The sequence below is a fragment of the Dermochelys coriacea genome, chromosome 2, assembly GCF_009764565.3.
Source record: "Dermochelys coriacea isolate rDerCor1 chromosome 2, rDerCor1.pri.v4, whole genome shotgun sequence".
NCBI classification, from domain to species: Eukaryota; Metazoa; Chordata; order Testudines; family Dermochelyidae; genus Dermochelys; species Dermochelys coriacea.
In genome coordinates, this window is record NC_050069.1 from 100,627,883 (window position 1) to 100,640,684 (window position 12,802).

Consider the following 12,802-nt stretch of genomic DNA (forward strand, 5'->3'; position numbering starts at 1 on the left):
ATGTTTTGGTTTTGGGGGGTGGGGGGTGGGGGAGGGTTGGCTGAATAATGTTTACAGAACTGTTTCCAGGTTTCATGGAATACAAATTTTAAAAAATAGTTTTCCATGGATATGATTGAATTTCAAAGCCTTGTAAACATATACTTGCTCAAATCTTGGTCATAAATAGATGATCGTATGCATTACTCTTTGATTCTTTAGAAGCAGTGAATCCTCAATGCCTATTTCTCTGTTTCTAAGGTAACAGAGAAAGATTTTTTTTTCTTTTTTCCAATCAATCAGATCTTGAATATTCAAGACTTCTCCAGCCAAGGAAACAAAGCAAAAAAACAGTATAATCTCAACAGAGGATTCTCTCTATATTTTACACACAGGCTTGATTTATAGACAAGAGAAACACAAACTACCCTTAAGGCTGCAATACCTTAAAACATAGTTGCAGGTCAGTAGAGCGTCAAGAATATTTAATCAGAGTCAAACTAAGGAATTACAAAGGCTCACCTCTACAGTCTCATTGCTTCATCATAGGGTACATACAGAATGCAGATGAAGAATGTATTTGATGGGATTATGCACACATTCTAGTCACTGATGGCATTCAGGTAAACCAAATCTTTTTATTTGTGGAACTCTGTCTATCTGGCTACAAGTTATTGCTATTGCCTATATTTGTGTTACCTACCCCTTCCTCCCCAGGACACTTATTACTTACTTCACTGTACTGTACATCAGATGCGAGATGCATAGCACTAAAGATTATATGTTTAAATATAACATTAATCATTGTTTATAAATAAATAAAGAACATATAGTCCTTTCCTAAAAAAAACCATGTTATTTTCATTAAACAAAAACATATGCTTTTATCACAACTGGTTTAAATTAATTATTTTTGCTAGCTGGCAGTGTTGACTGTATTTTCCTCTTACTATGACTGAAAGAGTTGTTGCTGTTTTTAGTCTACAGATTAAACAAAAAGAGGTTGCCAAAAATGAATATTATTCAAATTTAAGTTTTTGTATCTTTTATAAACTATAACTTCATGTAAAGTTTCTGGATAATTTCTATGGTTACTAAAAATGAAATAAAAGAATTTAAACCATCATCCCTTACTTAACAGGATATGATGTACCTGCTTATTAATATACACACATAATCTAGTGATAAAATAATCATATTGCAGTTCTCCAGTGCCTTTCATCTTAATATCTCAAAGCACTTTGTAAACAGTCAGTTATTAGGCCTCACAGAAACCTCTGTTCAGTTTGATCACCCTCACCTTAAATAAATGGAAACTGAGGCAGACAGAGGTTAAGAGACTTGCTCAAGGTCATAGAATAATTGAGTGTTAGAATTGATATCCAGACATTCTGCTTCCCAGTCCTATCATCTAACCACTGTCTCACAAATCATCACACAGTGTAATGTATGAAATAAATACCTGGCTTGCAATTTTAATAGCTTGTTAAGGAACTTCTTTCAGTTCTTACTCTGTATGAAGAAAGTGTCATTAAAAGTTTATGAGACTTGTATCATTTGACATATTGAAAGATAGAGTGCTTAGAGTCTTACGTTCTTGGAAAGATGTGAAGAGCATCTGGAACCGGCTGTTTCGACTGCCTTCGTCTGCCCACATGCGGATTACCCCAAGACCTGTACGCAGCATCACATCATTAGCAACAGTGCTACAAAATTTAGCTTTTAAATCCTCCACTGAGCTACTTCCATCATAGACAGCCACAAAATTCCTTTTGCATTCATTTGAATTCTGCATTTCATAGTCCAAGAATCGTAAATAGATCTACAAAAGAACAACAACAAAAAAAGAACTGTATAAACCAAAATAGGAACAAGAACAATTAAACAGCACTTTTCCCTGTGGTGAAAAATAGACACTTGAACTATAATCAGATCACCATCTTTTTGCTATTAGCGGTGACAAAACATAGGCCACTTTTATTGTTTTTACATCAATACACCAACGGAGTACTGTTTATTCTTCATCACATTTTGCCTTGTTCTAAAGTCTAGTCTAAAGGAGGTCCAAATGCTTCTTTTCTTCCCTATTCTGAGACCGCAAGCTTCCAATTTAAACTCCTAAATGTATCCCTTTTAGGAGAAGAAAGTGTGACCTCTAATCATCCAGCCTGCTGAGAGGTCAGAAACTTCTTCCTGTACTGACACAATATTGCTCAATTACTCACCCAGCCAGAAGAATAATAAGGCAAACACTTGCAGCTCCCTCCAGAGAGTCAATGTGTGTCATCCTTGTGACATGGCTAAGCTCCACTAACTCAGGAAGTGAGAATCTAGAAGCCATTCAGAACCCAAACATTAATCTCTTCATGTTTCCCCAAGCAGTCTGGCCTCCATCTCGGTCTTTATCAACAAAGCCCTTACCATTAAGTCAACAGGGATGAAACCAACAGTGTTTCAGAGAAATTAAGCTAAAACCCTATGAGGTTTTAATAAAAAAAAATATATTTTTCTGGAATTTTAAGCCATCTTATCAAATGTAACTAAAATAATCATCCTGGCTAGAGAATCCAGTAAAACAGTTTAAAACAGCTCAAGCTCTTTCCCAGTGGGTGTACTGGAGTGGTCATACACTGATGAGCATGACTGAGAAGGTTATGTTCCAACCAAATTGCTCTAACGTGATTTTTACTCCTGATCAATTTAGTGGACTTTATAAAAAACCATAAGTTGAAGAGACTTAAGTTGTGTTGATCTATAAAAGTGGAACACTTTGCTTTAATCCATAAACTCTTCTGTCTGCAAAATGTTATTTCATTGAGTTCTATCTACAGTACTGTACTTTGCATATAACACACACAATTAATAGTTGAAGTTGACAGAAGAATTATTACATTGCTCTTTTTCATGTGTTGTCAAACTTTCCTCACCATACTGACCTTTTTAAAGGTACATTGTCTTGGGGACCACCTCTGCTATCACTCATGAGTACATATAATTCATCCTTGGGGCATCTATAGCAATTACTTACATGGTAAAGTAGAAATTAGGAGATATTTATGTATAATAAGTGTATTTTTAAAAGTTAATCTGTGTTTTGCTTTTACTGTCACCTTCCTTACTATCTGTTCTGTTCCTCTCTCTTTCCCCGGCTACCTTCTCCTGCACATGAATGCTGCCCAAGCACCTCATCCTCTTCTCCCTCTGGTCCTCAACTTCTTCATTCTCCTCCTACTTCCTCCCTCACCCCAACTACCCCAGATGTTCCTCTGTTACTAACAGCTGGTTTCTCTAGTCCCATAGGGGATTCCAGTCCTCACAGAAGCTCCTAATTCCTCTCCTCCACTTCTTAAATAGCATTAGCCCCTGATACAGACTACTTTGTATCCAGTAGTCTTTTACAAGCTCCAGGCTTCTCTTTGCTAGGAAGATTTGGGCATATCTGTAGGAGGAGCTGGAAACAAGCAAGAGAGTCTCCAACAAGCACTCAGCCAGATCTCTACAGGCCACCAGCAGATGACTGTGAATTCTAGGCAACTACTTTTCTGTTAAAGGGCCAGATTGTGAGTGTCTCCTGGCAATCCTGTGGAGCAGGGAGAGACAAACAGGAATATTTCCTCCTACTTGCATAGTTGTGCAGGGCCTTTCAACAGTAGCAGCCCATATGCTCTGGGGAGCATATGCCCCTGCCAAAGCAAGACTCTGAAAAAAAGGGTGGGTGGGAAAGACAGGGTCATGCCACTTCTGTACTGATGGCTCATATGCTGTGGAGTACAATCTGTCACATTCTACTGAATAGAGCAGATTGCTCATTCCCTGTGCGCAAGGAGAAACATAACAGACATCGAAGCACAATCCCCCCCAGTGCTCGTCCTGCACTGGTGCAGCTCTGCATAACATCCTGTGCAAGATGGAGACGTTAATTGTTATCTTACTTTCCTATGCTCCTTAGATGGGCACTATGGTTACAAGTTATCGTAAAGGGGGAAGGCAGAATACATGGCTTTTGCTGAGGACCCAATGTCATACCGTGATCTGGCATTTCTGACAAGCAGTGTCACCAAAATCCTCTCCTGGAGTCTGTAACCAGTGTTTTACAAATATACCAGTTCTCAAGAAAGTGAGGAGTATGGATCTACTCTCACATGTGGATCTCTGATAGGGAACCCCAGAGGGCCTTCACCACATCATTGAAGTTAATTACTATATTTATACCCCAACTGCACTCTCCACAAGGAAGGAGCATTTGAAAGTATGGCTGAATCTTTCATGCCAACTACTCTCCCATTCCAAAAACCACACAAATGCATTATTCTAAAAGCTAAATAATAATAGTAAGACTAGTTTAGGGGTAACAGCTTTCATTCCTGACAAAATAAATCAGGGGAAATTTTCATCACTTTTACTTAATACCATTCTCACAATATATTGTAACACTCAGTGCAATTTACTCATCCATTCATTATAGGCATTCACTTCACATTTCCTCTTTATTTCTGCAGGCTTCTGTTTTGAAGACCTCCAGTGGCCTACCACCCTTTAACCTTATAAAAAAGTAGCCTGTTTCTGAAAGTAGGTTAATATGACAGCAGACAAGGAACAAAAAGGATGATAATGTGAATTTTTTCACCTCCCTGTTGTTTGCAAACAAGCCAACAATCTGAAGTTCATAAATAAAATATATTTGTTTCCTAGTCCCAATTCTGTTTTCAGTCACAGGACTTCAGCTCTGGCATTACTGGTGTATCTGGGAGCACAGTTTGGTATAGTAAATATCGATTTGTTAGAACTTAACACTGATGCATTGGATTCAAATAATTAGCTTAAAACTGTGTGTCAACCGTGCAAAGGAAAGAGCAGCTCCAAAACCAAAATGTAGATTTGTACATTCAAGCCAAGGAAGACCTGATCCTGTGAGTTTCCATGTATTCTCAACTCTCAATGATCGTCACAGGAGTTGAGTGCATTCAGAACTTCACACAAGGAAACCAAGGCTTGATCCAAAGCATATTGAAATCAATCAGTGTCTTTCATTGGACTTCAGTCGGGTTTTGATCAGTCCCACAATGCTTCACAAGATCAAAGACCTAATTCAGTGCATTGCTAAACACTGAATCACAATTAAAAGGACTCTGACAACTTGGTATCTGGTCAGCTAAAAAAAAAAAGAGTGAAAAGTAATCTCAGGTACTATACCTGCTCCTTCATGCCTTTGCCAATTTGTGTAGTTTTATCATTATATATTCCTATATTTCTCTAATCTGAGGATGTGTGAAACACCCACACAAATAGTGGAAGCTGACTAGCAAACTGATTATGCTGGAAGAAAGAGTAAAACTGACTGTGCTATCTAATTCACAATGCTCATGATCGAAAACTCAAGTCAGCAGCAAGATTTTTACTGAACTTTGGGTCAGGCTTAAAGTGATCCAACTTAAAATGAGAACATTTTTTCTTATTTTTCTAATCTCATTTATTCTGATTTTAAGTGCTATTTGTAATGCCAGTACATAAGAAACTTTCACACAAAAGTTAACTAAAAGTTAACTAAATCCTTTAAATAAATGTAAGGCCTGTTCTAGCCCCCATTCAGGTCTTTGGGAATTTTGCCACTGATTTCAATGTGGAACAACTGAGTGGCTAGTATTTGAAATAAGCACTTGCACATGACCATATTCATCATTATGAGGTCTTTCTTATTTGACTATACAATATACTATAAAGTAGAAACATAACCACTGTATCTTCTTTTTCCACATTTATGTCAGAAAATTTCAATGAAACCCTTTTCTTCAAACCACTAATTCCACGTTATATTGGGGGGTGGGGAGAAAAGTACCAGCACAGTTTTAGGGTATTCGTTTTTACAGAGCTTTGAGATGTCGCTGCAAATGCAATTGCTATTAGCAACAAAAATGATAAAGCGTCACTGCAGCTGTGGCATATATAATTTATATCCCTGATCTCATTATGGTTTAAATAATTGTCTTGTCACCTTTCAGGTTTGTATTTTTACCATAATAATGAAAAAAGAAATGCTGGTTGAATTGTACTATTTTTTATTTAGCTTTGAAATTAACGGAAAGCTCTGACTGAATATATTAAAGGAAAAGAAAGATTGTAAACTATGAATAATATATTACTTCAGTAAAACAGTCAGATTATAATTTCTTCATTGTGAATCACTTTTGATGTGTTCTTCTTTTTTAATCATTCACCAAAAGTTTGAGCTGACAATGTGATTGATTAGGCATGTTAGGAAAAGCTTCAAAGCACTTCCCAGAATAACTGCCTTAATACTTGTGTGCAAAAAATCAGTTCTTTGTAAGGCACCAAAACAAAGCACATAATAAAGAAAGGATTTGTTCAACTGCCAAGAATAATGTGTGTGAAAGAAAAGCTCCTTTCGCTCTTGATCTGACTTCAAAATGCTGTACACCCGGCCCCTGCTGCAGCTAATTCCCCTGGTGCCTGGGTGATGTAAGTAGGCCTATGCCACCCTCCTGTGCAGCTCCTGGAATAGGAGCATATCAAGGATGAGGAGGAGTGCGTGGCTGGAGCACTTTGCATTCTGGCTATTCTGAACTGTGGAACAGAACAAAGACATCTGTGCAAAGCTGTTATAAATCAGAGCAGCACTGGGCTCTGCCTAACTTATTCTGCAGGCTATGCCAGCTCCAGAAGCAGCCCAGAATTAGGGAAGCATAAATGTTGGGGTTTTTTTGCTGATACACCTATCAATAACTAATTTTGCAGTATGGTCCAATAATTGTTTTCAGTCTACACATTCAACATCAGTCATAGCTCTTTATTCTAGCAGAAAATGGGAATCCAATCTATTTAGCGGAAAGCCTGTATTTATATTGCAATTATCTGAAAGTAATCTAATAAATAGGAGCTTAAAGTAGGTATTTGCAATAATCCTGTTCTATCCTTTGCCACACAACTATTCCACATTTCCTTCAAACTTTCATTGAATAGAGAAGTGCAGCCACAAATCTGTCATCTAATTTTATGTAACTCTCAGGCAACTTTTCCTTTTGGGTACTGAATGCCAAAATGTTATAAAAGCTAGGTACATTCTGTTCATTCTGCTCTGTAATAACACACAAAATGATTTATCTCCCAGCTTTCTAAAGTTGGTGTGCACACAGACTCTAGTTTGCAAAGCCTGGACTCTGAGGCAGTTCTGCTGAGGGGGTAGTGCCCTCACGTCACTGGTAAAAAACATTTTTTGAACATCAACTGCTGTGCTGCCTTTAGAAAATGTGTGTGGAAATAGGTGAGGAGTGCAAAGTTATTCCACTCCAGAAGAGAGGAGAAATGGTGTGCTATCCATCTGTAATTAATCCAAGTGTTCATTGAGGAGTAAAGCTGCAAAAATAATGTATTTTTCACTTGGTGGCTGAAATATAAAACCAAAAAAAAATTTCTGGTCAAACCCTAACTGAAATTTTTATTACTATTTTGTTTCATTTTAATCATTTTTTTAAATAAAACTAGCTACATTTCAAAATGAAACATTGGCTTGAAACTAAAAGTCAAGATGTTTCATTTCAAAAACATCAAAAGAAGCATTTTGACTGAAAAAAAGTCATCAAAACTATTAGTTGAATTCAATCTAAATTTCTGAATATTTTTTGTTGATTTCAAACTGGGTGAATAAACTTTTTATCTGAAAAAATTTGCCCAGCTTTACTGAGCTGGCCCTGGACAAATGAGACACTATAATAAAACTAAAGAAGGGAACCATTAGATGAAGGGGAAATATCCCTTTGCTATATTCTATTGAGGAAACAAAGACAAAAACTTTGACAACTACGGAGGAAAAATAAGAATGGGGGGTCTATTCATCAGTGGCTCACTCTCAGAAGTGTAGGACCCAGACTAAAGATATCTGAATTTACCATGGCTCTGTTTTCACTAATTTCCAGGATGACAAACAGAAGATGATACTATTGGATTTGGCAATGTTTTTTAAACATTTCATATACTGGACACATGATCTTAGTGTCAACATAAAGATGAGGAGTAAAATTTGGAAACTAAAGGGATACATCACCTCACAGTTCACAAGATTTGCAGATTCTTTAAAGCTCAGAGTAAAGACGTGTTGGAGAAAATTACCCATTATGCTGCCCACATTGTTATTTATAGCAAATTAATGTTAATGTGACAGCAAGGTGACATATTACATTCCAACACTGAAGAAAAATAATAGTTTAAAAGTTCAACATTGCAAAATTGCTAAGCAAAACTTGTGTGTACAAAAAATATACATCATATTTGTATTCTTAAATTAAGTGCCAAATCAGTAGGTAGAATCAGGACTGACCTTGGATCGTGGTGGTGCTCGGATGTACCATTTACAGTCAACTGCCTCCATATCAGAAGCTTTTCCTTCCTTCACAATTTGCACAGATTCCACAATTCCTTCAGGTCCTCCCATCTCAAACTCACAAACTGAGTAACAAAATACCACAAAAATGAAACCTGAACAGCAAGCAAAAAATATTTTCTACAGCAGAAGGCAAAGGCCTCCAAGTTTTATGAAATATCTAGCATACCAACCTGGCAATGGTTTCAAAACTCCCAGGTCCTTAAAGTCCGGATCTTAAAAATTTAGAAAGGAGAAAATCAATATTCAATATTTTTGTTATAACATTTAGTTGAGTAGACTATTACAAGCAATTGTGGGAGAATATCTATACACTTATTTCCCAGCAATTTTTAAAGACCACAGCAACAATTGATAATGCAAAACATATTGCCATTTTACTATTAAGCTCTTTTTATTTTCCATTATGAAAATCTGCTATGGTCATAAATGTCTTTGTCACCATCCCTATTTCTTATTACTGAACACAAAAGATGTTTTCAGGGCAAGCGCACCAGACAGCCATCCCTTTGGTGTTTTGATGCAGCAAGCTAATGCAAGTGGTTATCTTTCCAGACATTGCACACTGGATCCCCTTGCCTACTTCACAACCTTGCACGGCATGGTTACTATGGCTAGAGGAACTTACACTGCAGTTCATGATATCTGAATGATCTGCAATCCCACACTAGTTGAGCCACTGTTGTTGTCAAAAATCAGCCTCGTGGATGTTAATAAATACAATACCAGTTTTCCAGGAGATACGAGTGAACAAATTTAATGAATATAATGCAGCTTGCTGTTTTAGTGCACACACACACACACACATTCATACACACAACTATCTTTAATTTCTGAGAAATGTTGTACCCTATTTATAGCCAAGGCATGACTTACGTGAAACGAGATTGGTCTCAGCTCTGTGCCCTAGTAGACAAGTGTCCACGTTATACAAATCAGCATTTCACAACGTTTGCACAGTCTGAAGACACCATTCAAGAGAAGCCCAGAACTGAAATGTGAAAGGGACTAAAATATTTCAAGAGAGGATGATCTCTTGAGATTAGATTAGTCATTGTTCAGGAATCACCGTGTAGCATATCATCATTCTCCTTGACATGCATATTCCGGCTTCCAACAGGTTGTCTCTTTATCTTCATGAGAAAGAAAACAAGGGGGAAAAGAGGTGCTTGTCTTGATATTTTTGTCAAAATTCATAAGATTTGGTCTCCCCAGATTGGTGACAAATACTTATGACACACACTTTGTCACAACTTCTCCTGAACTTTTTAGAATTCTGGGCCACCTTTTTCCCAGACTTCATTGGGATAGTTCAAGATATAAGCCATGATAGAGTTTGGTCCAGTGAATCTATGTATTCAATAGATTTTATTTTATTGTCTCAGAAGTAGGTCACTGTATCAAAAGCTTAAAAGCATGAAAAAAATTCTTCAGAAATATGGAAATGCTGCACAATTTCTGCAATGCCATCTCAACCAGGGCTAGTCAATACAAGGAGAAGAAGAACAAGAAAGAATGTTCAGTTTATTGGATCAGTTATCATACATTGGCTTTAAAAATTGAATCCGTAAAATCACTTTGTGACACTATGTGTCTGTACACTTTAGTGTGCATTTATGTTCTTTGTAATTATCTTTTGTTGTTTCAGAATATAGGTTAAATGCCCACAAACTAAAGGGACTCCAGATATATCTGAGCAGACAATCAGCATTAATTGTTAAGCAGAACACATTTTAAAAAACAACCCTAAATTTAATTAAATATACCAGTTAATGAATTTAGATACCAATACCTATAGCTAAAGCAAGACATTTATATAACTGGAATCTATTTAATTTAACTACAAACTCAAATTAACATCCAAACCACAGAATCCTACATACAATGCAGCCATTCAGTTTTCTCTAACAGCTGGTTTAAACTTTCATGAGCTGGATTCTCAGGTCTGCTGAGGCAACTTTAAGGTCACTTTGTGTTGCTTATGTGGTGCACTGTGCCAGGAGAAGGGCAGGAGAGAGTTCTTCCTGTACCAGTTAATTCTTGAGTGGTAGAGGTGGCTCTGTCACCTGCTGCTCCAGATACCCCGTAACAACGTGAGGGGGGCAGGAGGGAGATGATGTAGGTGGGACAGGGCCTGACAAAAATGAACTCTGCTGCACAAATCCTTGTAGGCATAAGTTACGGCTGCCCCTATGCACACACATCTCGCTTCAGGGCTGAGATGCTCTGAATCACGGAGCCCCAACAACATCCCCATAGCCCCTATCTCAGATGGAGTGGAGACTCAGGCCCAAGCTGTTTTATTCATTTTAATCTACAAGGGGGGGGGATTTGGAATATTCATAGTAAGGTTTAAATAAATTGGGGCAGTACAAGTGCCTATCAAAGCCTCATCAATTTCTTGTTTTCAGTTAGCAACAGGGAGCACCTTCATACCCACACATACACCCTCCTTGCGGGTTGCCACAGCTGCTCCGAGAAGGAGGGTCATTCTGGTCATGTGTTATGTTTGCTGAGGATAGGGGGCAGGCCCTTCAAGGCCTCTCTTGCCCCCTCCCCAGAGTTTCTGGACAGTTCCAGAGACTTTTACAGAGGGGGAAAGAGGCAGGAATATGGCAAGTGGTGATAGTTTCCTAAGAACAAAGTACTGAATGAAGGAATAGAAAATATACACTGACGAACTAGGAAACAAAGCTTTCAATCTGTAAGCCCTTGACAGAAGCAGAATTGGAAGAATTCTTGTACTTTGAATAAAAATCTAGTGAAGATTTCCAAGTTGGAAGAAATTTTTTGTTTCCTTTTTTTCCAAACTGAACTTCTAAAGTGGAAGAGAATAGCACAGATCTACATGTATCAAGATAAAGTGGGACACATCTGCTGTAGTTTCTTGATGTAAAACTCACTCCACATCCTATTTCACTAGATGACCTTCACCTGTGTAACTTCTTTCTTTCAAGTGGCTTGTAGATTTTAAGGCCAGAAGGGACCATAATGATCATCTAGCCTGATCTGCTGTATAATACAGGCCCAGTAATTTCACCTAGTAATTCTTGTATCAAGTCCAATCAAAGCCAGAATACAGGCTCACTTGTTCCAACAGGATTTTAATTAACTCATGTGGAAGTTCCTTGGGCTTGATTTTCAGAGATGCTGGAGACCTCTAGTTCCCATTGACGTCTACTGGGGATGTGGCTGCTCAGGACTTTTGTAAACCTGTCCTTCTGAAGTTTTTCTGTAGCAAAATAATGAGGTTTGATTTTGAGATTAAAGAAGAACTAAGGTGCCCAGATGCTACTCCACATAGGCTCCATAAAATATAAATATTGTATACAGAAATACATAATAAATAAATAAAGCAACACCCTAGAATAGAAGTTATACATTATAGATGAGGCTGAAATTTGAACCATGTTCAAACAGTTTGTTATTTGCATAACACATAGCTAGTAGATTTGTTTGTTTTTGAAATAATATAACTTTAAATGGTTTATTTTAGAAGGCTGCTGTTTATGATTTTAAAAAACAGATGGTGCATGTATTATTAGTTCTGCTCAGTCAGAGTAAAGCAGAGCAGAATCTTTGTTAAGTTATTTATATACTGAGTGGCTAAATCTTCTGATTGGTGACAAACATCCTGTTGCTAGCAGCTGGAGGAAACAATGGGCAAGTCCAGGAGGATCTACAAGGCAGCAAAACAGGATAGGATAGAGGGACCTCTAAGGGAAATTGGAGTGCATTAGAAAGTCTCTGGAGGGAATCTCTAGAAGGGGCAGATGCCTTGCAATGTCTATAAAGATAGCATGGAGAAAAGCATGAAGAATCTCCATGGGAGACTACAGGAATGCATTTGAATCTATAAATGGAAAGTTTTGTAGCATATTTGGTTTGCTTTTAAAAAGATCATATTGAGTATTTACAGGAGCAGCAAAGGTCTTTGAAAGGAATGAGAGGTGTCAAGGCATCTTTAAAGTGGATGGTGTTGCAGCCCATTTCACAATTAATGGAATTCCTAAAAATCAAATACATATAAAACTCACTGGAAAGACTCTGAGAAGCAGAAGTACAGCAGAGGCTTCTTATGAGAGAGTAAAGGAGTGCATTGAGATGTTTACAGTGGGTTGCAGGAAAACAGGAAAGATGTGGGAGTTCACTGGGATCCATAAAGAGAGGGCAGGGGTTATCTGTGGCATTTGTAAAAATGGATGACATCTCTTACATAAGGGGAGTATGAGAGCACTGGGGATATCAATAGGAGACAGGAGAAGAGAACATTAAAGGTGTTTCCATGGGCAGGAGCTTATCAAGGATTACTATAGTGGGCATGTCAGTTAATTCTTCAAAAAAGTAAATCAACATCATCATTTTTTCCAGACTGTTTAAGCAAACTGTAGCTTCCCGTGCAGCTATATAGCCCCACACATGCACACC

The 12,802-nt window shown here is 37.7% G+C and overlaps 1 protein-coding gene across 11 annotated transcripts in view; it reads right to left on the minus strand.

Moving 5' to 3' along the window:
- Positions 1–12,802, minus strand: part of NETO1 (neuropilin and tolloid like 1) — an 81,438-nt gene that overhangs the window by 18,365 nt on the left and 50,271 nt on the right. For 8 of the 11 annotated variants that reach the window (XR_006278948.1, XR_006278949.1, XM_043508184.1 and 5 more), the window contains exons 5-7: positions 8,548–8,589; positions 8,312–8,469; positions 1,573–1,801 (exon numbers count right to left, since the gene is read on the minus strand). Coding sequence is in view for 9 of the 11 variants with exons in the window: in XM_043508184.1 (XP_043364119.1) it covers positions 1,573–1,801; positions 8,312–8,469; positions 8,548–8,589 (429 nt within the window). In the remaining 2 variants the exon portion in view is untranslated. Of the gene's footprint in view, positions 1–1,572; positions 1,802–6,986; positions 7,382–8,311; positions 8,470–8,547; positions 8,590–12,802 lie in introns of those variants that run through there. The other 3 variants (XM_038393454.2, XM_038393460.2, XM_043508186.1) reach the window with 2 other exon arrangements.